The sequence below is a fragment of the Salmo salar genome, chromosome 20 (genome assembly GCF_965601325.2).
Source record: "Salmo salar chromosome 20, fSalSal1, whole genome shotgun sequence".
NCBI classification, from domain to species: domain Eukaryota; kingdom Metazoa; phylum Chordata; class Actinopteri; order Salmoniformes; family Salmonidae; genus Salmo; species Salmo salar.
In genome coordinates, this window is record NC_138310.1 from 1,309,124 (window position 1) to 1,336,610 (window position 27,487).

At 44.3% G+C, this 27,487-nt stretch overlaps 1 protein-coding gene across 19 annotated transcripts; it reads right to left on the reverse strand.

Annotated features, from left to right (window-relative positions):
- Positions 1–4,089: 4,089 nt before the first annotated feature.
- LOC106579788 (nucleotidyltransferase MB21D2) lies at positions 4,090–27,486 on the reverse strand. Of its 19 annotated transcripts, none has more exons than XM_045704249.2 (6): positions 26,278–26,464; positions 20,600–20,675; positions 20,276–20,373; positions 20,111–20,128; positions 19,956–19,997; positions 4,090–7,057 (listed from the first exon to the last, which is right to left on the reverse strand). In XM_045704249.2, the coding sequence occupies exon 6, from the start codon at positions 7,053–7,055 to the stop codon at positions 5,793–5,795; it is 1,263 nt and encodes a 420-aa protein (XP_045560205.1). In that variant the 5' UTR covers positions 7,056–7,057; positions 19,956–19,997; positions 20,111–20,128; positions 20,276–20,373; positions 20,600–20,675; positions 26,278–26,464; the 3' UTR covers positions 4,090–5,792. The 19 variants fall into 19 exon arrangements, 10 of the variants coding, with proteins under 10 accessions (XP_045560205.1, XP_045560206.1, XP_082822262.1 ...); XR_014381797.1 differs by lacking the exons at positions 4,090–7,057; positions 20,111–20,128; positions 20,600–20,675 and adding exons at positions 14,434–15,041; positions 19,427–19,481; positions 19,581–19,715 and having other exon boundaries at positions 26,278–27,145; XR_014381798.1 differs by lacking the exons at positions 4,090–7,057; positions 20,600–20,675 and adding exons at positions 14,434–15,041; positions 19,581–19,715 and having other exon boundaries at positions 26,278–27,144.
- Between the last annotated feature and the right edge of the window lies 1 nt (position 27,487).

The window sequence follows — 27,487 nt, forward strand, 5'->3', positions numbered from 1 at the left end:
ATAGACTGTTCTCTCTGCTACAGCACGGCAAGCGGTACCAGAGCACCAAGTCTATGTCCAAAAGGCTCCTTAACAGCTTATGCTTCACTTGGTCATGAGGATTCTCGATACCACGCTGTCTCATGAAAATAATGATTAGATTTAACGTAGCTACAATATGCTGGGGTTCAAAGCAGCCTCATAAACGTTTTCCATCAGACATTCACGCTTACCGTACAGATTTGAAATATTTAGCCAACATTTTGAATTGAATAACTTTGCTTGTGAACTTCAGAGCTGTAACGATTTATCACTTTGGCTTTGGTTATAGGAAAGTAGAAACGCATACTAGTAGTAGTCATCTCTCCCGCTCGAGTCTACATATTCTGGGTGATGCAATGTCATCATCTCACTGGCTTCTTCTCTGGCGACCTTTCATTGGCTATTGCTGACCACGGTTCTCAAAACTTATTGTTGCACATCTCACTACAAGAGCTTTGCACAATTTGTGTGGTTAAAATCAAACATGTTAGAAAATATCGGGCTGTCTGGGACTGCTCAAAGACGAAATCGGTAGCCCTCATATTGCGTCTCTGAACCGCTCACATGAAATGAGCTTTGGTGCCCCGAGTAAGCAGCGACTTGGGGATTTTGTCTCCGATCGCAAAAACTTGTCTGGGACAGCTAAGACATGGCCAAAATCATGTAGTGTACACCCGGCTTTACAGATCTGTGCCTACATGCACCTTATTCACACATAAAGAAGCCAAAACCTATGTAATGACACTACATGACCAAAAGTATGTGGACACCTGCTTGTCTAACATCTCATTCCAAAATCATGGGCATTAATATGAAGTTGGTCCCCCCTTTGCTTCTGTAACATCCTCCACTCTTCTGGGAAGGCTTTCCACTAGATGTTGTAACATCGCTGCTGTCACGACTTCTGCCGAGGTCGGTCCCTCTCCTTGTTCGGGCGGCGTTCGGCGGTCGACGTCACCGGTCTTCTAGCCATCGTCGATCCACCTTTCATTTTCCATTTGTTTTGTCTTGTTTTCCCGCACACCTGGTTTGCATTCCCTCATTACTCGTCTTGCATATAACCCTCTGTTTCCCCTCATGTCTGTGTGTGGAATTGTTATGTGTAAATGTATGTGTACTCCAGGCTGGTTTGCGCCGGGTTATTGTAACCCGTGTGTGTTTAATTTTCTGAGTGCCGTGTTTTGTTCGCCTCAATAAAGGGTTTCATTTGCTACCCATTTCTGCTCTCCTGCGCCTGACTTCCCTGCAGCCAGTTTACACACTCCTTTACAGAATTCCACACCTAAATTATGGAGTCAGCAGGAGCAGGTACCCCAGGTCGCAGAGTCGAGGAGCGCGTCCAGGGGCACGCGGCGATGCTTCACCATCTCGGCGTCGCCATGGACCGCGTCGTCCAGACGATGGACCGCTGGGAAAGACAGAGAGTCCCTCCAGTGCCCCCACCAGCACAACAGGGGTCTCCACTACTCACCCCCTCCGCACCCGGTTCCAGTGGGATTAATCTCGCACATCCCAGGGAGTACGGTGGGACGGCCGCACGCTGCCAGGGTTTCCTGCTGCAGCTGGATTTATACCTGGCGATTGTCCACCCTGCTCCCTCGGGCCATGAGAGGTTGTCCACCCTCGTCTCGTGCCTCTCTGGGAAAGCTCTGGAGTGGGCCAACGCTGTGTGGGGAGAAGGAGATGCAACGCTGGACCACTTCAAGGTGAACGTCTCTTCCACCTGAGGCAGGGGACGAGGAGCGCCCAGGAGTTCGCGATGGACTTTCGGACCCTGGCCGCCGGCGCGGGATGGAACGACAGGGCCCTGATCGACCACTATCGCTGCAGTTTGCGTGGGGACGTCTGTCGGGAGTTGGCCTGCAGGGACACCACCCTCACCTTTGACCAGCTGGTGGACCTGTCCATTCGGCTGGATAACCTGCTGGCTACCCGTGGACGTCCAGATCGGGATCTGTCGGTTCCATCCCCCAGCACCACCGCTCCGATACCGATGGAGCTGGGAGGTGCTGCGCTCAGGGAGACCGGAGGAGGTTCCTTTACGTGCACCATCTGTGGCCGCAGAGGTCACACTGCCGGTCGGTGTCGGGTTGGTTCCTCTGGGGGTCGAGGCAGCAGGCAGGGCACTCTGGCGTCACACGAGGTGAGCCGGCACCATTCTCACCCAGAGCCCTCTGTTGCACACCTGTTTTTGCATGTTACTTTTCCTGAGTTTTCCCTCATTCCCAGCATAAGGCACTCGTTGATTCAGGCGCGGCTGGGAATTTCATAGACAGATCATTCACCCATAGTTTAGGGATCCCCATTGTTCCAGTGGCTATGCCCTTCCCAGTTCACGCCTTAGACAGTCAACCAATAGGGTCAGGGTTAAATTGGGAGGCCACCGCTCTCCTGGGCATGGTGATGCAGGGGGATCACAAGGAGATAATCAGTCTCTTCTTCATTGACTCTGCTGCATTTCCAGTGGTGCTAGGCCTACCCTGGTTAGCCTGTCATGACCCCACTGTTTCATGGCAACGGAGGGCTCTCACGGGGTGGTCGCGAGAGTGTTCGAGAAGGTGTTTAGAGGTTTCCGTTGGTGCTACTACGGTGGAAAGTCCAGACCAGGTCTCCACCGTGCGCATTCCCCCCGAATATTCCGATTTGGCTCTCGCCTTCTCCAAGAAGGCGACTCAATAACCACCCCATTGTCGGGGAGATTGTGCGATAAACCTCCAGGTAGACACCGCACTTCCTAGGAGTCACGTGTATCCCCTGTCACAGGCGGAGACGGCGGCTATGGAGACATATGTCTCCGATTCTCTGCGTCAGGGGTACATTAGGTCCTCCACTTCACCTGCCTCCTCGAGTTTCTTTTTTATGAAGAAGAAGGAGGGAGGTCTGCGCCCGTGTATTGACTAAACCAGATCACTGTGAAGTACAGTTACCCGCTACCTCTCATAGCCACAGCGATTGAGTCAATGCACGGGGCGCGCTTCTTCACGAAACTAGATCTCAGGAGCGCTTACAACGTGGTGCGTATCTGGGAGGGAGACAAGTGGAAGACAGAGTTCAGTACCACCTCAAGGCATTATGAGTATCTCGTCATGCCGTACGGGTTGATGAATGTTCCATCAGTCTTCCAAGCCTTTGTGGATGAGATTTTCAGGGACCTGCACGGGCAGGGTGTAGTGGTGTATATCGATGACATTCTGATATACTCCGCTGCACGTGCCGAGCATGTGTCCTTGGTGCGCAAGATCCTTGGTCCATGACCTGTATGTCAAGGCTGAGAAATGCCTGTTCTTCCAGCAGTCCGTCTCCTTCCTAGGATACCGCATTTCCACCTCAGGGGTGGAGAAGGAGAGTGACCGCATTTCAGCCGTGCGTAATTGGCTGACTCCCACCATGGTAAAGCAGGTGCAGCGTTTTCTAGGGTTTGCCAATTACTACCGGAGGTTTATCCGGGGTTTTGGTCAGGTAGCGGCTCCCATTACCTCACTGCTAAAGGGGGGTCCGGTTCGGTTGCAGTGGTCGGCTGAGGCGGATAGGGCCTTTGGTCACCTAAGGGCTCTGTTTACGATTGATTTTCTTACCGATCTCCCCCCCTCACAGGGTAACACCTTGTGTGTGTATTTAGTTTTCTGAGTGCCGTGTTTTGTTGGCCTCAATAAAGGGCTCCGTTTGCTACCCATTTCTGCTCTCCTGCGCCTGACTTCCCTGCAGCCAGTTACACACTCCTTTACAGCTGCAGGGACTTGCTTTCATTCAGCCAGAAGAGCATTAGTAAGGTTGTGCGATTACAAACTTAACAATTGGCACTATGCATTCGGCAGGTAGCGTTCTCCTGGCATCTGATAAACCCAGACTGCCAGATAGTGAAACGTGATTCATCACGCCAAATAATTAATTTCCCCGCCTCCAGAGTCCAATGGCGGCGAGCTTTACACCACTCCAGCCGACGCTTGGCATTGCACATGGTGATCTTAGGCTTGTGATGCACATCATTAATGTGCATCAGACAAGTGACTTAAATGTTATACAATATATATTGTTTGTCAATTATTTTCAAGCAGTTTCTCTTCAGGGTTGTTGTTAAATATGTTTAATTACATTTTAGCTTGTTTATAGCGTTACCATCTACACAGATCTCAGATTATTCACACAATTTGATTTGATGTGGTCATTGTAGGCCGAACGCGGGACTTGCTCTCCCTCTCATACAGTATGGTCACGTTTCAGGCCAACTACATTGCAGACGTTGCATTGCATCAACCCGTGGTTGATCGATTTGTACAGTCAGGCATCAGATTGCTATATGATATGATGTGATATGACATATCATATGATGTGATAAAACAGCTCTTCAGGCATTGTGAGATTTGGCAGGCGTCTGTAATGTAGTCAGCCCGGGAAACGCGGCCAGTATGCCTTTGGAAGAGTAGAGGCATAGAACACATTCTTCAGGCCACTCCAGTGATTGGTCCGAATTAATGGTAAGGCAGTGTGTTAGATCCCTGCCAATGGTGAGGTTGCACGGTTGGTCCATTCTGATTGGTCCATGACAGGTTTGACTCAACAGGATTCATCTGATAGGCCACGTGATTCATCGGTGCTGACAATGCCGCTGCTAGATTGGTCCATACAAATGATACAGGCAGGATCCCACTGCTGTATTCCAGTACTATGTACTGTACACAGTAGCTACGCACATGTACAATTAAAATTCATAATTGTGTGTTTGTTAACTTAATTTGCATAACCAGTTAATCATAAAACATCTTCCTAAAGTCAGCAGCAAATATGGAAAATAAGACTCACAGTAAAATGTTTCAGAGTTCCATATAACAAAGACAAACAAAATGACAACGTCCCAGAGTTCTAGAATATCACAAATACGTATTAAATACACCATTTCACTGATCAGGAGTGTGTATGATGAGTGTTAGCACGTTTATGTATTGGGTAGTGTGTGTGTGTGTGTGTGTGTGTGTGTGTGTGTGTGTGTGTGTGTGTGTGTGTGTGTGTGTGTGTGTGTGTGTGTGTGTGTGTTTGTTTGTTTACTAATTGCACTTGAGGATGAAGATATGTGTATCACATTGCCGGTCAGATATCTGCAGGTTGTTGGCATATTCGGGATACGTCTGGAACTGTTCACTATACACATAGGACATGGACATGACTACAGAGAACGTAAAGTTAGAAAGAACTTGTCATTGTGATACAGCTTATTGGAATAACAGCTCTAAACATACCCTAAACCAGTAGGTATAAATTCAGAGCATTTAGCCCAGAGGAGAAAAAAAAAGACCATTGAAATTGCCTTCCTAAATGATAAGCAACATTTCAGACTTCATAGCACTTCCAACATGTTAACTGTGTGCCTCTACATTCTGTGCAAAATAAGATCAAAGTCCACACACACATATCCACTCAACTCTCTCTATGTACAGTTATGGCGTTAGTACCATCAGTTCCCCTACAGGGACTAAGACATTGCTTAACCATCCGAGGCAAGACACAGTACCTCTTCTTCCACCTGTTTCATGTAGTCCTGTAAAGGCCTTCTAAAGGTGACAGGGGGACTGTAGGGTTGGTGGGGTGTGGGGACAGGTGTCAGGGCCAGGGGAACAAAATGGGAAGACACTTTTGGACAAAAGCACCTCACAACGCTCTGTGGCGACCGTTACTTGGGAAACCGACTAATTTGATGACTCGACCAATCTAGTCAAAGGGGAGAAGAATGGGTGCCGTGGGGGGGAGGAGTAGTATTATTTTTCTATTTTGAAGTCTCAGAAGAACTTGTCGTCGATGCGGAAGTGCGGCCGCGTCACATCGTCGGGGTTGATGAACACAGAGATGGACTTGCCGGGGTTCTCCGTCACCAACTGCTGTAGCTTCTTAGCCAATCGGTCATCCGGCTGGTGCTCGCCGCCCGCGTCTGACTGTGGCGACGGCAGGTTTGAGGCGCTGCCGCGCCAATGCAGGTCCAGGGTCAGCCGGTTGGCCGCCTTGGCATGCTCGATGGTGGTGCGCAGGTGCTCGGCCGGGTCGGAGCGCACCGAGCTGAGCTTGCGGGCGTGGAGCATGGCCATCTCATCCGACAGGTGCTCCAACATGTTGCACTGTGGGATGAAGTAGTTGGGGCACATCTTGTTGACCAGGCAGTTCTGCAGGTCGTCGATGAGGCCTAGCAGGAAGTGGGCTGAGAAGTCTTCCTGGGACAGGTAGGTGGCGGGGAGCCGATCGCAGGCCCACAGCATCATGCTGCGCAGGTGGTAGGGGCTGATGGCCTTGGGCCTTGACAGAAGCTTGATAATGATGGCCTTGCATGCCTGGTAGGCCTGCATCAGGCTGGCCGAGATGCACTTCTTGAGCTGCACTTCGCTGCGGGCGAACGACAGGCGCCACTCATTCTCCTTACGGCCCTTGTGGGAGCAGGCAGGCACCAGGTAGAAGCCGCTGATCACCTCCTCCTCTGTGATCTTGCCGTCCCAGAAGTGGTTCTCCATCAGCCAGCTCTGGGCCACCGCCGGCCATCCCTTGAAGGAGACGACAGGCAAGATGTCATAGAGCATGCGGCTGCTGCCCACGCCCAGGATGACGGAGATGATGGTGCCGTTCCGCTCCACCTTCTCCACGCGGGGCATGCCGCGCTGGGGCTTCTTCTGGATCTCCACCAGGACCACGCTGATGGACTCGTAGAACCAGTCAGCCACCAGCGTGGGTGAGAAGAAGTAGTTGGTGGCGCCGTTGATGTGGTCTACCATGGTGCAGCAGTCCTTCCACTTGTTGATGGTGCCCTCGTCGAAGAGGCGCAGGCTCAGCCACGAGTGGCACAGGGCTGAGTGGCGCATGTCCAAAGTTACCGGCTGGTTGCGGTCGTGCAGCTTGAGCGCGGGCACGAGGAGGGTAAAGTCCATGTCATAGTCGGTGCCGCGGGCGTAGACGCTAAGCTCATCTAGGTCCATGTCAACCACACCCTCTCGCACGCCACCTGACAGCAGTAGGTACTCGTTGGCCACAGGGAGCTTCTGGTCCAGTTTCTGCACCATACCTGATGGGAGAAGGATTAAGGGGGATTAATAGTGGCCTGTGTGGTCCAGCGGTTAGAGTTGGCATGGGTTCGAATCTGGCCTACTGCCCTTTGACTCAACCTCCTCCTACATTTCCTTACCTGTCCTATCTGTTCAATAAAAATAACAAAAAAATACAAAAGGAGTGGGCCTGTCCTCGAACCACAGATCTAGGATCAGATTACCCTACCCCCAATACTAACCTTAACATTCTTGTGGGTGGGAAAACATCTGATCCTGTATCAGTGTTGTTAAAATGCAACTTAACCTATTACCAGTAGACCAGAGGGGTATACTACAAAGCAGGATCAATGAGTTAGCCAGCTAACCTTGATAAACAACTAGAAATGATTACATTTTATGGTTCATTAAGAAAGCTGAACTTGGAAATGTTTTTGGTTGTCGAGTAAATTTCCATGCTTTGCTCTGCTCTGCTCTGCCTTGCATTGCTCTGCCTTGCATGCTACCTCAGGGAGTGATGCCCCACAAGTCTCAGGCTCAGCTGGCTCCAGCTGATAGCACCCGGTTAGGGCCCCCACCCAGGGTTACAGGACAATTTAGAGTAGACTGGGCTCTCAAACCCTGACGGGCAGCCAGTCTAGGAGATAGACAACTCCCATTACAAAGCTGCTGACCAGGCAGATACAGGAGTCTCATCTCCCAAACAGCTGGGAAGGCGGATGAAGACGGCATCTGATAACAGGCGAAATTGGATAGGAACGTCTCCAAAATGACTAAAATGTAATATATATATATGTATATATGTATATGACATGATGTCCCAGATGTGCTCAATTGGATTCAGGTCTGGGGAACGGGCGGCCAGTCCATAGCATCAATGCCTTCTTCTTGCAGGAACTGCTGACACACTCCAGCCACATGAGGTCTAGCATTGTCTTGCATTAGGAGGAACCCAGGGCCAACCGCACCAGCATATGGTCTCACAAGGGGTCTGAGGATCTCATCTCGGTACCTAATGGCTGTGCGGCCCCCCAAAGAAATGCCACCCCACACCATGACTGACCCACCGCCAAACCGGTCATGCTGGAGGATGTTGCAGGCAGCAGAACGTTCTCCACGGCATCTCCAGACTCTGTCACATCTGTCACGTGCTCAGTGTGAACCTGCTTTCATCTGTGAAGAGCACAGGGTGCCAGTGGCGAATTTGCCAATCTTGGTGTTCTCTGGCAAATGCCAAACGTCCTGCACGGTGTTGGGCTGTAAGCACAACCCCCACCTGTGGACGTCGGGCCCTCATACCACCCTCATGGAGTCTATTTCTGACCGTTTGAGCAGACACATGCACATTTGTGGCCTGCTGGAGGTCATTTTGCAGGGCTCTGGCAGTGCTCCTCCTGCTCCTCCTTGCACAAAGGCGGAGGTAGCGGTCCTGCTGCTGGGTTGTTGCCCTCCTACAGCCTCCTCCACGTCTCCTGATGTACTGGCCTGTCTCCTGGTAGCGCCTCCATGCTCTGGACACTACACTGACAGACACAGCAAACCTTCTTGCCACAGCTCGCATTGATGTGCCATCCTGGATGAGCTGCACTACCTGAGCCACTTGTGTGGGTTGTAGACTCCATCTCATGCTACCACTAGAGTGAAAGCACCGCCAGCATTCAAAAGTGACCAAAACATCAGCCAGGAAGCATAGGAACTGAGAAGTGGTCTATGGTCACCACCTGCAGAACCACTCCTTTATTGGGGGTGTCTTGCTAATTGTCTATAATTTCCACCTGTTGTCTATTCCATTTGCACAACAGCATGTGAAATTTATTGTCAATCAGTGTTGCTTCCTAAGTGGACAGTTTGATTTCACAGAAGTGTGATTGACTTGGAGTTACATTGTGTTGTTTAAGTGTTCCCTTTATTTTTTTGAGCAGTATATATATCCCTCTGGATACAAGTGTTGTACCACATCTCTCTACTAGGGGGCAGTGCAAGTCAATTTCCACCTAATCCCCCCCAGGCTGCAAGTCCGGACACAAGAGGCCTATTTCACATCCCCACCAGGGTGCCTGTCACAGTCAAACCACCACGCTGCCAAGTGGGGGATAACATACAGATCCAGACACTAGGCTATATTGATCTTTACACTAGTATTTCTAGGCCTATACATTTCAGGGGTTGGAAGCAAAATTATTCTCCAATCGTTCGGTTCTGAGCAGAACCTCTTTATTTAAATTCTATTCCGGTGTTCAGACCAGAAAATAAAGTTCTGAACCGGTTCACATAGTTCCTTTTCATAAATAAATTTTTACCTGTGAAATCAACATTGAATTTACATTTAGCTCATTAATTTACTCCCCCAATTAGTGCAGATTGAGCAGCTTGCTGTGGAACAGTTAAGATAGTTGACCATTCAAAAATGTAAACAGCTAAGTTCCGTCTCGTAATGCGACTGAAATTTCACGGGTGGGGAGAGAGCGAGAGAGAGGGGTGGACATGGAGGGGGCTTGGCTTGAATAATGCATGTGAATTTTAATGTGTTCAGAATATTGCTAACAAAATAACTTCACCAAATTACAGAATTATATAATCAAATCAAATCTTGTCACATGCTCCGAATACAACAGGTGTAGACCTTACCGTGAAATGCTTACTTACAAATCCTTAACAAACAATGCAGTTAAGAAAAATAAAGAGTTAAGAAAATACTTACTAAATAAACTAAAGTTTAAGAAAATAAAATAACAATAAAATAACAATAACAAGGCTATATACAGGGGGTACCGGTACCGAGTCAATGTGCAGGGGCACAGGTTAGTCAAGGTAATCAAGGTAATAAATATGTACATGTAGCTAGGGGTAAAGTGACTATGCATAGATAATAAACAGCGATTAGCAGCAACGTTAAAAAAGGGGGGCGGGGGGGTCAATGCAAATAGTCTGGGTAGCCATTCGATTAGCTGTTTAGCAGTATTATGGCTTGAGGGTAGAAGCTGTTAAGCCTTTTGGCCCTAGACTTGGCACTCCGGTACCGCTTGCCGTGCTGTAGCAGAGAGAACAGTCTATGCTTAGGGTGGCTTGAGTCTTTGGCAATTTTTAGGGCCTTTGCCTGACACAGCCTAGTATAGAGGTCCTGGATGGCAGGAAGCTTGGCCTCAGTGATGTACTGGGCCGTACGCACTACCCTCTGTAGCGCCTTGCGGTCGGAGGCCAAGAATTTGCCATACCAGACGGTGATGCAACCAGTCAGGATGCTCTTGATGGTGCAGCTATAGAACGTTTTGAGGATCCGAGGACCCACAACAAATATTTTCAGTTTCTTGAGGGGGAATAGGCGTTGTCATGCCCTCTTAATGACTGTCTTGGTGTGTTTGGACCATGATAGTTAGTTGGTGATGTGGACACCAGGGAACTTGAAGCTCTCAACCTGCTCCACTACAGCCACGTCAATGAGAATGGGGGCGTCCTCGGCCCTCCTTTTCCTGTAGTCCATAATCATCTCCTATTTCTTGATGACGTTGAGGGAAAGGTTGTTGACATATACTATACATTAGGAATAATTTTGGAACTAAAGATTAAACGGTTCTCAAGATTTGAAAATAACGGTTCTGTACCGGAAAACTAGAGACCACTTTCGTTCCCGGTTTTGGTTCCGTTCCTCTAAAAATGTTTCTGTTTCTGAGTTTCTGTTCCCTGAACCGGTTCCAAGCTGATACATTTACATGACATAATACTAACACAGGCCAAATAAATCTCCCCTGTCAAAGGCATCCTGCCATTCCATAACATTTCAGATGTAAAAAGAAACCTTGTTATTAGCTTGTGCATTGTTTGCTCTTGGGTTCTGTGTGCACTGCACTGGACTGAGCTGGCCTAGCATGCTCCATAAGCATTGGCTGAGTTTATCTATGTGGACTGCAGTGCCCTGCCTCGTTTGTTTTCCCTCTTCACTGATTCCAGGAAGTGTCTGTTCCCTCTCAGCAGCCATAACCCGCGACATAAGAGACGGGCCCCGAGTGGCTCGGCGCTGTGGTCTACTGTCACTGTTTGTTTGAGACACTGAGCGCAAGAAGCTTAAGTGTGTAGGCCCACAGCGCAAGTGTGTGTGGAGTGTGGGCTTGTATTACTATCCTTGTGGGTACCGTAAATCTCCAAAAGTCCCCACAAGGATAGTAAAACAAGGAAAATTCTCCCCTCGTGTAGACGTTTCCCAGGTTTCTGCGAGGACAAAGGCTATTTTAGGCTCAGGGGTTAGGGTTACATTTAGGGTTAGAGTTAAGGGTTAGGGAAAATAGGATTTTTAATGGAAATCAATTTTAGATCCCCACAAGGATAGTAAAACATATGCTGTGTGCGTGACTGCGTACGACTGTGTGTGTCTGTCTGCTATTCCTTTTGTATCTTTTGCTCAAATCATCTGAGTGAGTTTTCATGGTCTGCATTTTTCTAACACTGCTGTTGAACCAGTACACCACCACAACAGTTTGGCATATTAGGCTGTCAAATCAAAGTTATTCAAGTTAGTAAAATGGTATTCAAACTTTTTCAGCAGGGATCCTATTTTCAACAAATAACCTTGAATTCATTGCATTTTCATGAAACCAATAAATTCATTTACGCAATAAAATAATCTTTCTCAAAAACGTTTGTTTATTGTCCCATACAATAATCTGTCCACATTTTTTTGTTCTATAATAAAACGTATAATCATTTTGGCGACCACACTAGGGGTCATGACCGACTTTGAATACCATCGAGTTAGTGGGCAAGTTTAAGTGGTAAGGCTAAAGCAACCAACTCTAGACAAAAGCCGAGGTGTGAAGTCATGGGAGGTGCAACTGTGACAGCCGAAAGTTGAACACTAACATTGTTTTCCAACAACAGGGTTCAGATCAACATGGCAGTGTTGACATTGATTATAAAGATTTTTCTTTATTTCTAAATTATAAACATTTTGCCAACTGAAATAAGGTACCAGTCAAAAGTTTGGACACACCTACTCATTCAAAGGTTTTTCTTTATTTGTATTATTTTCTACATTAATAGTGAAGACATCAAAACTATGAAATAACATATATGGAATCATTTAGTAACCAAAAAAGTGTGTAATATGACATTGTTCAAAGTATCCACCCTTTTCATTGATGACAGCTTTGCACACTTTTGGAATTCTCTCAACCAGCTTCATGAGGTTGTCACCTGAAATGTATTTCAATTAACAGGTGTGCCTTGTTAAAAGTTCATTTGTGTAATTTCTTTCCTTCTTAATAAGTTTGAGCCAATCCGTTTTGTTGTGACAAGGTAGGGGTGGTATACAGAAGATAGCACTATTTGGTAAAAGACCAAGTCCATATTATGGCAAGAACAACTCAAATAAGCAAAGAGAAACGACAGTCCATAATTAGTTTCAAACATGAAGGTCAGTCAATCCGGAAAATGTCAAGTTTCTTCAAGTGCAGTCGCAAAAACCATCAAGCGCTATGATGAAACTGGCTCTCATGAGGACCGCCACAGGAAAGGAAGACCCAGAGTTACCTCTGCTGCAGAGGATAAGTAAGGGTTAACTGCACCTCAGACTGCAGTCCAAATAAATGCTTCACAGAGTTCAAGTAACAGACACACCTCAACATCAACTGTTCAGAGGAGACTGTGGGAATCAGGCCTTCATGGGTTGAATTGCTGCAAAGAAAAAAGGACACCAATAACAAGAAGAGACTTGCTTGGGCCAAGAAACACGAGCAATGGACGACCGGTGGAGATCTGTCTTTCGGTCCAAATTTGAGATTTTTTGGTTCCAACCACCGTGTCTTTGTGAGACACCGAGTAGGTGAACAGATTTTTATAAAAAAGTAATATTTAACTTTGATTTAACTAGGCAAGTCAGTTAAGAACAAATTCCTTTATTTAACTATTTACAATGACAGCCTATCCAACCAAACCCTAACGACGCTGGGCCAATTGTGCGCCGCCCTATGGGACTCCCAATCACGGCCGGTTGTGATACAGCCTGGAATCTAACCAAGGTCTCTAGTGACGCCTCTAGCACTGAGATGCAGTGCCTTAGACCGTTGCGTCACTGGGGATGATCTCTACATGCATGGTTCCCACCGTGAAGCAGGAGGTGGTGTGATGGTGCTTTGCTGGTGACACTGTCAGTGATTTATTTGGAATTCAAGGCACACTTAATGAGCATGGCTACCACAGGATTCTGCAGCAATATTCCATCCCATCTGGTTTGCGCTTAGTGGGGCTATCATTTGTTTTTTTAACAGGACAATGACCCAACACACCTCCAGGCTGTGTAAGGGCTATTTGACCAAGAAGGAGAGTGATGGAATGCTGCACCAGATGACCTGGTCTCCACAATCACCCGACCTCAACCCAATTGAGATGGTTTGGGATGAGTTGGACCGCAAAGTGAAGGAAAAGCAGCCAACAAGTACTCAGCATAATGACTCCTTCAAGACTTAGAAAAGCATTCCTCATCAAGTTGGTTGAGAGAATGCCAAGATTGAGCAAAGCTGTCATCAAGGCAAAGGGTTGCTACTTTGAAGAATCTCAAATGTAAAATATATTTTGATTTGTTTAACACTTTTGGTTTCTGCATGATTCCATGTGTTATTTCATAGTTCCGATGTCTTGACTTTTATTCTACAATGTAGAATATAGTCAAATACGGAAAAACCCTTGAATGAGTAGGTGTGTCCAAACTTTTGACTGCTACTGTTAATGTGCGTGTACATTGTACAATTCATTATTGAGACTCAAATATCTCATTAAATTGTATATCCACTGATATGTATAATTCGTGGCAAAGTTAGTTCCTGTTTCAGTCATGTTTTTGGTCACGTTCGTGTGAGTCAAACAAAAACACCCTAATGACTGGTTGACAATAGAGCCCCCCCACAATGTAGGTGATGGCTGCAAGATGAACTTTGTGAAGAGCAACTGCAGAAACTTGCAGTCGGCTGCAGTCAAAACTTCATGACCTTTGAGCACATGATTTTTGTAAAGATCATGCAGTCAACATGTAGGAGCTAGTCGTACAATTTTGATCCCCATAATGCAACACACTTTGAAAGGCGGTGACCAACGACTTAACAAAAGTGATCCACTCGAACGCGCCCACTGTTTTTCGACACACAGGGCTTGTTCTACATTGCAGCAGACAGTGTAGGAGACTGCCAACTGCCTGATCTACAAAACACCTTCCATCATAAATAACTACTGATTATTATTTGTAGATCAGTCAGTCAGTCATAACTTATCCATGTTACATTACCTAGTGGGCAAAACCTGGTTGAAAAGACATCAGTAGACTACTGATCATAAGATCTCATCATAACCTGGTAATGACCACCTGACTACAGCGTATTACCTACTGTAAAAAGGACTCCAGAAGACAAAGTTGGATATTGAAAACATTGTTCATTACATTTAGATTTGTTTCTATAGGCACCAATTAACATTTCAATCTGCAACATATTCTTACATTTAAAATAGATCAAGCAATCTACATCACAAATCTTTTCACATTTGCAAAGTAATTGTTTCATAATTCACCTTCAGACATTACATGCATAGAAATACTGGGATAGAATATATTTAAGCAATAAGGCAAGAGGGGGTGTGGCATATGGCCAATATACCACGGCTAAGGGCCGTTCTTATGCAAGACGAAACGCCTAGATACAGCCCTTAGCAGTGGTATATTGGCCACATACCACAAACCCCAGAGGTGCCTTATTGCTATTATAAACTGGTCACCAACGTAATTAGAGTAGTAAAAATAAATGTTTTGTATACGCTATACCACGGCTGTCAGCCAAATCAGCATTCAGGGCTCGAACCACCCAGTTTATACAATTTTTAAAAATAATAATAAACACACATTGGGATTTTTTTAATGCTTAATAAGAGTGGTGTGATGGGGTAGATTGTCATCAAGGACCTTAGAGCAGAGAAAGCGATCTGGAGCGTAGTGGTCCTCTTGAAGACTAGTGTGATGGGTCAGATCTAGAGTGAAGAGAATCAGTGCATTACAAATTTATCAATCTGAGATTTTAAAAGAAAATCTACATTTGTTTGTCACGTGCGCCGAATACAACAGTTGTAGACCTTACAGTGAAATGCTTACTAACCAATAGTGCAAAAAAGTTGTTAGGTGAACAATAGGTAAGTAAAGAAATAAAACAACAGTAAAAAGACAGGCTATATAAAGTAGCGAGGCTATATAAAGTAGCGAGGCAATAAAAAGTAGCGAGGCTACATACAGACACCGGTTAGTCAAGTGACTATGCATATATGATGAACAGAGAGTAGCAGTAACGTAAAAGAAGGGTTGGTGGGTGGTGGGTGGCGGGACACAATGCAGATAGCCCGGTTAGCCAATGTGCAGGAGAACTGGTTGGTCGGCCCAATTGAGGTAGCATGTACATGAATGTATAGTTAAAGTGACTATGCATATATGATAAACAGAGAGTAGCAGCAGCGTAAAAAGTGGGGTTGGGGGGGGGGGGGGGCACACAATGCAAATAGTCTGGGTAGCCATTTGATTACCTGTACAGGAGTCTTATGGCTTGGGGGTAAAAACTGTTGAGAAGCCTTTTTTGTCCTAGACTTGGCACTCTGGTACCGCTTGCCATGCGGTAGCAGAGAGAACAGTCTATGACTGGGGTGGCTGGGGTCTTTAACAATTTTTAGGGCCTTCCTCTGACACCGCCTGGTGTAGAGGTCCTGGATGGCAGGCAGCTTAGCCCCAGTGACGTACTGGGCCGTACGCACTACCCTCTGTAGTGCCTTGTGGTCAAAGGCCGAGCAATTGCTGTACCAGGCAGTGATGCAATCAGTCATGATGCTCTCGATGTTGCAGCTGTAGAACCTTTTGAGGATCTCAGGACCCATGCCAAATCTTAGTTTGAGGGGGAATAGACTTTGTCGTGCCCTCTTCACAACTGTCTTGGTGTGTTTGGACAATTCTAGTTTGTTGTTGATGTGGACACCGAGGAACTTGAAGCTCTCAACCTGCTCCACTACAGCCCCGTCGATGAGAATGGGGGCGTGCTCAGTCCTCCTTTTTCTGTAGTCCACAATCATCTCCTTAGTCTTGGTTACGTTGAGGGATAGGTTGCTATTCTGGCACCACACGGCCAGGTCTCTGACCTCCTCCCTATAGGCTGTCTCGTCGTTGTCAGTGATCAGGCCAACCACTGTTGTGTCATCTGCAAACTTAATGATGGTGTTGGAGTCGTGCCTGGCCATGCAGTCGTGGGTGAACAGGGAGTACGGGAGGGGACTGAGCACACACCCCTGTGGAGCTCCAGCGTTGAGGATCAGCGTGGCAGATGTGTTGCTACCTACCCTCACCACCTGGGGGCGGCCCGTCAGGAAGTCCAGGATCCAGTTGCAGAGGGAGGTGTTGAGTCCTAGGATCATTAGATTAGTGATGAGCTTTGAGGGTACTATGGTGTTGAACGCTGAGCTGTAGTCAATGAATAGCATTCTCACATAAGTGTTCCCTTTGTCCAGGTGGGAAAGGGCAGTGTGGAGTGCAATAGAGATTGCATCATCTGTGGATCTGTTTGGGCGGTATGCAAATTGGAGTGGGTCTACGGTTTCTGGGATAATGGTGTTGATGTGACCTTTCAAAAGCACTTCATGGTTACGGACGTGACTGCTACGAGTCTGTAGTCATTTAGGCAGGTTGCCTTTGTGTTCTTGTGCACAGGAACTATGGTGGTCTGCTTGAAACATGCTGGTATTACAGACTCAATCAGGGACATGTTGAAAATGTCAGTGAAGACACCCGCCAGTTGTTCAGCACATGCCCGGAGCACACGTCCTGGTAATCCGTCTGGCCCCGCAGCCTTGTGTATGTTGACCTGTTTAAAGGTCTTACGTTGGCTACGGAGAGCGTGATCACACAGTCGTCCGGAACAGCTGATGCTCATGTATGCCTCAGTGTTGCTTGCCTCGAAGCGAGCATAGAAGTGATTTAGCTCGTCTGGTAGACTCGTGTCACTGGGCAGCTCGCAGCTGTGCTTCCCTTTGTAGTCTGTAATAGTTTGCAAGCCCTGCCACCTAAGACGAGCGTCAGAGCCTGTGTAGTATGATTCAATCTTAGCCCTGTATTGACGCTTTGCCTGTTTGATGGTTCGTCGCAGGGCATAGCAGAATTTCTTGTAAGCTTCCCGCACCTTGAAAGCGGCACCTCTACCCTTTAGCTCAGTGCAAATGTTGCCTGTAATCCATGGCTTCTGGTTGGGGTATGTACATACAGTCACTGTGGGGACGACGTCCTCGATGCACTTATTGATAAAGCCAGTGACTGATGTGGTGTACTCCTCAATGCCATCGGAAGAATCCCAGAACATGTTCCAGTCTGTGATAGCAAAACAGTCCTGTAGTTTAGCATCTGACCACTTTTTTATAGACCGAGTCACTGGTGCTTCCTGCTTTAATTTTTGCTTGTAAGCAGGAATCAGGAGGATAGAGTTGTGGTCGGATTTACCAAATGGAGGGCGAGGGAGAGCTTTGTATGGGCCTCTGTGTGTGGAGTACAGGTGATGTAGAATTATTTTCCCTCTGGTTGCACATTTAACATGTTGATGGAAATTTGGTATAACTGATTTAAGTTTCCCTGCATTAAAGTCTCCGGCCACTAGGAGCGCCGCCTCTGGGTAAGTGGTTTCCTGTTTGCTTATTTCCTTATACAGCTGACTGAGTGTGGTCTTAGTGCCAGCATCTGTCTGTGGTGGTAAATGAACAGCCACAAAAAAAGTATAGCTGAAAACTCTCTAGGCAAGTAGTGTGGTCTGCAATTTATCACAATATACTCTACTTCAGGCGAGCAAAATCTAGAGACTTCCTTAGACTTCGTGCACCAGCTGTTGTTTACAAATATGCACAGACCGCCCCCCCCCCCTCATCTTACCGGAGTGTGTTGTTCTATCTTGCCGGTGTAGCGTATATCCCACTAGCTGAATATCCATGTCGTCATTCAGCCACGATTCCATGAAACAACGCACGACGCATCGCAGAGTGCCTGGACACAGCCCTTAGCCCGTGATATATTGGCCATATATCACAAACCCCCAAGGTGCCTTATTGCTATTATTAACTGGTCATACCTGTGGTATATGGTCTGATATACCACGGCTGTCAGCCAATCAGCATTCAGGGAAGACGCTGCTGTCTCAGATAACCCCTACTATTATTACATCTCAAAGCCCCCAGCAATCAGTCATAGATAAGCAACATGTAGGGCGGATTGGGGTCAATTTTGACAATTAAATTTTTCATTGCTATGCAGCCTTTGGCTATGAATAATAGGTTGGCGGGTAATGATCCGACTTTTGACACTCCAGGTGATTTCAAAGCCCGAAAAAGGTTTGAAATTCATGCACCTAAATGTTTGCAGCCTTTTGCCAAATATTGACTACATGAAGATCTGGAATTCCGAGGCAGATCCAGATATTCTTATTTTATCAGAAACATGGTTATCTGAGAAAATCGTGGATTCTGTGGTTACTATTAATGGCTTTAAAGTTTTCAGGGATGATAAAATTGGCAAAGGTGGTGGTGTTGCTATCTATACTAAAAGTATCCTTTCTGTGTCTCTTTTAAAGGCTACATCCAGTCCTAAACAATTTGAATTTCTAGCTTAAAGTCTTCTACTAGGTTCTAATTCTAAAGTAACTGTTCTAGGAGTCTACCGCCCTCCCTGAATGTTCGTTTTACAGAATTTGGCAGTACGTCCAACGGGAAAATAAAAACGCAGATCACGTGTAACCACGCTAGCCCAGGACCTCCACATTCAACTTCTTCACCTGCAGGATCTTCTGAGTATTTACATCTGAAATAAAGCCCTTGTGAGGAAAAACTCATTCTGATTGGCTGGGCCTGGCTCCCAAGTGGGTGGGCCTTTGCCCTCCCAGGCCCACCCATGGCTGAGCACCTGCCCAGTCATGTGAAATCCAGAGAGTCGGGCCTAATGAATTTATTTCAATTTACTGATTTCCTTATATGAACTGTAACTCAGTAAAAATTGTAAATTGTTGCACTTTCCGTTTATATTTTTATTCAGTATAGTTGAAGAAGTTTGTTGCAGTTATAGCTTAGAGACGTCTTCAAAAAAGAGCAACTTGCTCATTTGCGTCGTTCTCCACCACGGCAGTCTGGGACACATTTTAGGACTGTCCCTAGGGCCCGTAACACATCAACTTCCTGAGTTTTCAGGCTTTTCATGACACTTACTGTAAGCATAAAAATAAAATAAATCAAAATTGGCATGAGGACATGCAGGACACAACAGAACAGGCACATAGTAAAATATATTTAACAGTCAGAATCTACTAAAAATGTATCATTGTCAACTGTCTCAACTGCTCACAATTACTTACCAAGTACAATGGAGCACAAACAAGTGACAGCAAAGGCATGTTTGCTTCTCTGTCCCTTCATATTGAAGTGGGGCATTCATTAATTGGTCATCAATCCAAAACACTAAGAAAGACAATACCAAAAGTAGACAGTCGTTGTTTTTTTTTAACTCACCTCTAAATGGTGAAGTTTTGCTTAATCGAATACATGTTGTAATATTCAAACAACTTTTTATAAAACACACTGCTTCATAATCCTGAGGACATTGTCCCAGACAGATGAACCCCCAATTGAGGACAGCTTGGCAGTCTTAAAAAAAGAAAGGTAAATGCAAAAATGTAAGTATGTGTAAAGTCAGTAAAGGCACAATAAAATATTCTCTTTTTAAAAAGCTGTGTCTGTCATATCATTCCTGCAACAAATATTGTTCGAAATGGGTGTAATTGGCAAATCTCTTCCTCTTCTCTGCAGCTGCACACGTGTATGAGTTTGAGTGAGCAACTGGGAAAACGAGCAAGAGAGAAAGGGGAGAAAGTTTACATGACTCACCAAGGGAGATCTGTGTGGAATCAGGACACAAGGGTTTCGCAACTGAAAAAAAAGGAGAATTAAAATGGGATTTTAAATCAAATAAATCTAATTTATTTGCTTTACTTAAACTTAAATGATTAGGAAGCAATGCCATTTCAAGTGGATCTACTTACACTAAGATCAGGCAAGACCTGATGCAAAGAGAAAACTTTAATGATCATCAGCATAGCTAGTACAAACCAAGCTCTTACCAATGTGGTTAGTAGGAATCAATACACATTGAAAATCAGAATATCAAAGAGGGGGAAAAAATAAAACATCTTGCACACAGAACTTACTGTCAATGACTATTGATTTAAGGGGTGGTTCTGCTCTCTTCTTTTCCTGGGACGTGGCAGAATAGGTCACTGGTAACTAAGTGGGTGGCCAAGGACTGCTGTAGAGGTCATGCAGTAGGTCATTGACATGTTTCAGGAACCATAAAGATTGTGACAAATCATGAGTAACCATTAAGTTCATTAACCTAGCTACTACAGAAGACCTAAGGTCTTCACTAAGTTAGACTTAGCCTAGCAAGTACATTGACCATGTTTTCCCTCAGCAATCTGGCAGTCAGGCAGAGAGACGGGAGAGAGATAGCCTGTGTTTTGCTGTCTATTTACATTTCTTAGTCAGCAGGCTGGATAACTGCTGTACTCTTTCCCTTTGTTCCCCTCCTCCATCCAAACTAGAAGATTACTGAAATGTAAAAAATAAATAAAATCTAGAGTTGAAAGAGGCAGTTGAGAGGTGTAACATTAGAATGAGGGTGGGGGTGGGGGGAAATAGGCAAAATGCATCATATTGTCAAATACAAGGATCCCTGATGAATCAACAAAAACTTTACATCCATATTTCTAGAATGAGGTTAGCTAAAAATGTCTCACACACAATCAATGTTTCCTATATTTGTATTCATCAACCATCGCTCTCTGTCCATCTCTCACACAGATAGAACACACACACACACACATTTACTGTCATTAAAACAGATATCAAAATGTCAAAACGTTAGCTAGCTAGCTACAACAGGTTAAAAAAAATGTAAAACTTACCACGTCCATGGAGGATTAGCTAGAGAGCTAACGTTAGCCAGCTAAAATTATCTAGCTAACGTTAGCTTGCTAGAAAAACTTTCCTTGACATTATTCTCCCCAACAAACCGCCGCTCTACTTACAAAAGTAAAAACGTTTTTTGTGTACATTTCGAGAAACAGTCATTGTTTTCCAGCTGTGTTGACGCTTGTGCAAGCAGGCTGCATGCGAGGCGCATAGACATGTATTGCTGCGAGCGAGGCACAGATTCCAATCCAAATTTTAGTTGGACCATATATGCCTACCTCTTCATTTAGCTACTGAAATTAAAATGTACTTACTGAAATTAAAATAACAATGTGTGCAGTAATTTGAATTGCTCAAAAGCTTTAAGGAAAACATAAATAGTAATTTTCAGGGTCAAATTCAGGTGCAATACTGTTTTACTAGTTATTGATGGAAATAAATGGATTAAAAATAGGGGTTTGTAAATATTGATGGATTGTATTAGGATATTGAAATCAAACATATAGTCCTACGTGTATTTTGTTAAATTCTGAAAACCAATTTAGTTTAGAAAATCGAAATTGCATTCAGTGGAACAGAAGAAAATGCACAGCAAAATAAACAAACGATTACCATAAGAAGCCCCACAGCAAGCCACCAGATATTCTTCATTTAAAAAGCATTATTTAATTGTACTGCAGTGTCACTGCATTTTATCAGCAGTGCATTTTTGTAAGATATCCTGTATTATTGTGTAGCCTAGAACAAATGTTATGAATGTGAATGTGCACTTTTCAATTTGTTGGACTGCAACTACAAAAAGTATTGCCATAGCCTGTAGTAAAATCAAAAGCATTTCAAGCAGAGATCCTATAAATTAGGGACCATCAATTAGAGACTGTCAAAAAATGTTGCTTGTTAATGACCTAGCAAATTCGATGGAGGTGAAATAAAAAAATATTTATTTATTTATTGGTGTTTCATCACCTGCAGGATAAAAACCTAAAATGTCCCTAATCCTGAAGAAGTTAATCGTGCCAGATAAACTGAAGTGGACTCTCCCCGAGTACCATTAGCCTCAGCCTAGAGTAATATGATTATGCTGGACTCTGGAAGAGCTCGGCCCGCATGAAGCCCCCTGAGTCTGAGTCCCGAGTCTCAAACGGAATAGTCCCAGCGTGTTGACGGAGTACATGAGACCCTAACCCGCTTTGGTGCACTCTACCAGCTGTTTGCCAACTGTGCTAAACTGAATCATGGAAACCCTGCTGGAAAAATAACATTCCCCCATTTGTATAATTGTAATGGTTCTAGTGTCTTATATCCAATGGGTGCGTGGCCCACAAACACAATTGTCATACTTGAGTAAAAATATAGATACCTTATTATAAAGTGACTCAAGAAAAAGTTAGTCACCCAGTAAAATACTACTTGAGTAAAAGTCTAAAAGTATTATGTGCTCAATATATTTACTAAGAATCAAATGTAAAAGTATAAATAATTTCAAATGTCTTATATTAAGCAAAGCAGATGGCACCATTTTCTTGTTTTTAAAATGTACAGATTGCCAGGGGTACACCCTAACACTAAGACATAATTTACCAACGATGCATGCGTTTAGTGAGTCTGCCAGATAAGAGGCAGTAGAGATGACCACGTGTTCTCTTGATAAGTGTGTGAATTTGACCATTTTCCTGTCCTGCTAAGCATTCAACATGTAACGAGTACTTGTGGGTGTCAGGGAAAATGTATGGAGTAAAAAGTACATTATTTTCTTTTAGGAATTGTAGTACAGATAGTAGTACAGATAGCCCCCCCAAAAAATACTTAAGTAGTACTTTAAAGTATTTTTACTAGGTACTTTATAACACTATGCACATGTTTATATAGATTGGTATTAATTGAATAGCATTTAGATAACTGGTCAGTAGTTCAATCAGATTTCAACCAAAATAATACATATTTTTCATGATGTTATGAAAAAGACATCTTAATCTGGTTGCTATCTGGTTATAAAACCTCCCGAACAGATTTCAAACAGAAAAAGACGTCTTTATCACGCCGTATGCCCTCGAGCATACAGTTTGCAGGCAGTGCAGCCCTATGAATGATTTAAGACTAAATCCATTCTTAATTATATTGAGCAATGTATCTAGGACTGGACAATGATGGGTCAGATAAATAGATAAAGGATTTAGTCAGCCTCTTGATTTGATCTACACTGATAGATTTGAAAACAGCAGCACACTTGCTTTCATTATTGCATCCATTCAAATCAAAGTTTATTTGTCAGGTGCGCCGAATACAACAGGTGTAGACCTTACAGTGAAATGCTTACTTACAGGCTCTAACCAACAGTGCAATTTTTAAGTAAAAAAAAAAGTTATTAGGTGAACAATAGATAAGTAAAGAAATAAAAACAACAGTAAAAAGACAGTGAAAAATAACAGTAGCGAGGTTATAACAGTAGCGAGGCTATATACAGGCACCGGTTAGTCGGGCTGATTGAGGTAGTATGTACATGTAGGTATGGTTAAAGTGACTATGCATACATGATAAACAGAGAGTAGCAGTAGCGTAAAAGAGGGGTTGAGAGGAGGGGGCACACAATGCAAATAGTCCGGGTAGCCATTTAATTACCATTCAGCCATGAAATTAAGCTAGCCAGGTGCGGCCCTCCCATTAGGCAAGATTAGGCAGCAGCGTTGAATTTGGGGCGGAATTTAGACAATTGGCTGCTGCCCTCCGGTGCCCCTGATCGGCTACTACACTGCCGGCGGTGCCCCAGTCCCAGTTCATAGCGTTGCTGCAGTTCCCACTCCCACCCCATTCTCACTTCTCCCAAAGTTCACTCCCACTATCCTTGGTAGCTATGGTGATGTGTGTTTTTATATGGGATTATCCAATTGTGAAACATTCATAAAAATGAATCTTCCAATTAAATTATTGTATTGTTTTTTAATGTTTGTGTATGACGAAGACAATTAGTGATTAAGGCAGTAGCCTAACCTAGCCTGTTAACGTTAGCGAGCTACTACTAGTGGATATAATTTTCGATAAAAGTAAGCTGTAGAGATTGGAAACAATTTGCTACTATGTCTAAGAGAGACGAAAACTATCAGGAAGCGAATATTTTTAAAAAAAGTTTTAAAAAAATTGAAAAGAAGCACAATCTCTAAAACAAAGAAATTCACTGCTGAAATGTATCAGCGTGCAGCAATGTCCATCAGCCGGTGTCCGAGCAATGCACTTCCACCGATGATGACAGCTGTCTGGCTCGACAAGAACAGGTCCGACTCCCAGACAAAAAACACATAAAAGATCCCGGTGAGTGGCCAAAATATGAATAGTTCTTTACGGGATTTGTTAGTGCAGGCTGGGCCAAATCAGGATAAGGAGGGGAATTTCCTAAGAGACAAGGGGCAATGAAAGTTTTCAGTGTCCCACTACAATAGGAGGATGGCGAACGGGGAGAGAGCGGAGAGACCATGTCTCAAACTCATCAAAAACGCCTGCGCTCTGCTATAAATCAAGAGACTCAATGGACTCGCCACCATATCAATTGAGCATGAGTTGTCTTACAAAATCAACCTCCAACAAGCAGTGCATGCTTTTGCTGCCAGGAAGGCCAGGCGAGTCAACCTGTCTTTGAATAAAAGGTAAGCGTTAATCATCCACTCGCATTAAATTTGTAAGATTACTTAATTATCTATCACCCGTTTACTTTGTTGTTTATTTATTTAAATAGACTACATCCTAATCTTTCTCTCTCCCTCTCGGTCTCTCTCAGATGATTTGATTTCAGGACCATGGACAGCTACCGACAGAAAACATCGCTGACTGCAATGCAGCACCACCAGAAAGAGGCCACTGTAGGCGGAGACGAAATAAATAAATGCTGAAACTGATGTTGAACAATCAAACTCGATATGTAAACAAACGAAATTCGTTGAGGCTGGGTCATTGACATAAAGCTTATTTCACACTGCTGCAGCGAAACGAGGCCCGCCATGCATTTATGAAAGCACTTGTTTCTAAAGCTCAAATGATCACTCTTTTTTACAGTTCTAAAGGAATATTAAAATATATGTTAAACATGTTATATAAAAGTGTTATTTGTATTGTAATTGTAACAATTATGGGATCTTGCCATGTGTGATAACGGGTGGTATAATATTAATAAGAAACTACTATAGGAATTTGGCTGCATAGTGATAGCAACATTGCAGAGGTTGCAGGGGTTAAAGTAAAATCCCCTTCTGCCTGGTAAGGGACCTCCTATATGTGCACCAATATTTTCTATGAGCATAATCATAGAATTACATATGGGGCCTATTTCTTCCTACTCCAAAAAAATAAGTGGTTATCCTACCTGCTTGATAGACAGTTATGCTATCCATAGATGTCGGTATAGCCAAATACTCCAACACTATCTCATGCACTGATTAAATATATCCGTGTCTGGGAAGGGCTTGGTGTTTGGTTAAAACCAGGGCTTGAATTGAGTGAGGGTTTCACATACCCTTTGTTAAAGAAAAGGGCAAAAATACTATTTATTGTTTGCTTTATGTTTTGAAATAAATACATGAAACATATCCAAATGATATCAAGCATTCTATAACAATGCTTAACTCGGTGATGCCTTATGGTAGAAACAAGCTCTAAAATGCCCACTATGCATATGGGGATATATTGATTCGTCTCTATGACATACTGACGCTGAGCTGCAGCCTATAATATTCGAAGAGATAAAAAAAGGAACTTTGGTATTCTGTCCCTATTAATTGAGCTTTTCTCTTTCTGAAAATAGAAGATGTTTGTTTAAACCCAGGCAGTTTTTAGGGAAGCACTTACGTTGTTGGGTTATACAACGGAAGAGTAGCCAGCAGTTGAAGCTTACATGTTTCTGCATCCCCTCTGTCTGGGTGGAAAGGTAACTTTTGAAAGTGCCATGCCATGCTTAGATTCATAAGGATGTTCTAAGATGCAATTATTTGCAAACAGCGTTTCAAACAAGACACTAGTTTGACATTGAGAAATAAATGGTAAGAATACCTATTTCTCTGTCCACTATTCCCTGAAACTTCTATTTTTTGGGGGGGGGGGGCAGAACGTCCAGGGCCGGCCATGAAGCTAGCGGACTGTAGTTGTTATTGAGCATTGTCATAAATAGTTTGCATAATAAAACAATGTTGAGCCTCGTTGTAGGTTCAAATTACAGCTAAACAGACGTGATTTTTTTCCACCGACAATCTCTTACCGAGCATGGAGAAAATGAAATCTTTGGCGGTGTGGATCTCGAGCGCTCGCTGGTCGTCATATTCTCGCTGATCGTGTTTACTAAATTCCTGAATCAGTCGGTTCAAATCCTCGATTCTGGCCCCAGACCTGAAATCGAGCTCGGGGTAGCTTGGGATGATCTTGTTGTTATTGGTCGTGGAGCTGGGAGTCGCAGTGGGGCTGTTTCCCAAGCTATTTACGGACCCAGCCCGGCTGGTTAGAGCAGGGGCCGCCATGTTTGCAAGAAAAAAAAACAGCACTATGAACGCAGGCGTCCCAAGGCCCCACAATGGCTACCTAGGCTTCAGTTCAGAACATCAGCCGCTGCTTGCACCACACAAATCGGAGGTCCTTTAAATTGTGTGCAAAGTGCTCTCACGTTGGCTCTTTTGACTCTCATCAGCGTTACTATTGGGGATGGTCTGTCGAAAAGTAGACAAAGTAATTGTCATAGCTAGTGTGATAGTGATAAAATCAGAAGTCAAGTCGCTGCTGAATTGCGCTAGCGCATTTATGTAGCTGATACGTTGCCCAGCCTATTATAGAAGAAAGAGCTGTTTGAGATTTTTTTCACTATTGAAACACACCAAATATAAACAGTTCTCGCTAACATTTACTTAAAAAAAATATTTGCTATTGTTCGAAAAAAATGTTTAAAATGGTCAGAATATTTTTGAAAAAATGACAACATGAAATTATATTCTAGTGAAATGCTGCCATGTCCCTGTCAATTCAGCGGGGGCGGGTATAATTTGTGGAACGTTCCAACAGGAATCTGTTCCAAAAACTTCGTCAAGTACAAGGTTGCCAACAAATAACGCATACAATGTAGCACGATCAATTAACCTTGCTGATGAATAGGCACCAACTCACCACGTAGCTTATTCTTAATGTTTGTCCATAGGCTACCAGAGTGAAGACAGACATTTTTCGGAATAAACGTGGTGAGTGAAAAACGTCATGAAATAGCCCACTCCATACCCGGTATCTTATTCGGCCGCTATACAACTTTGTATGCGTTGTTTGTTGGGAACCTTGTTATTTACGAAGTTTTTGGAACGGATTCCTGTTGGAAAGTTCCACAAATTATACCCACCCCGTAGCACGTTAGGGGAAAGGGGTTAGCTAACATGCAAAAATATTCAACTTTTGACGTAAATTTGACAAGAACGGGATACCTTCTAGCCATA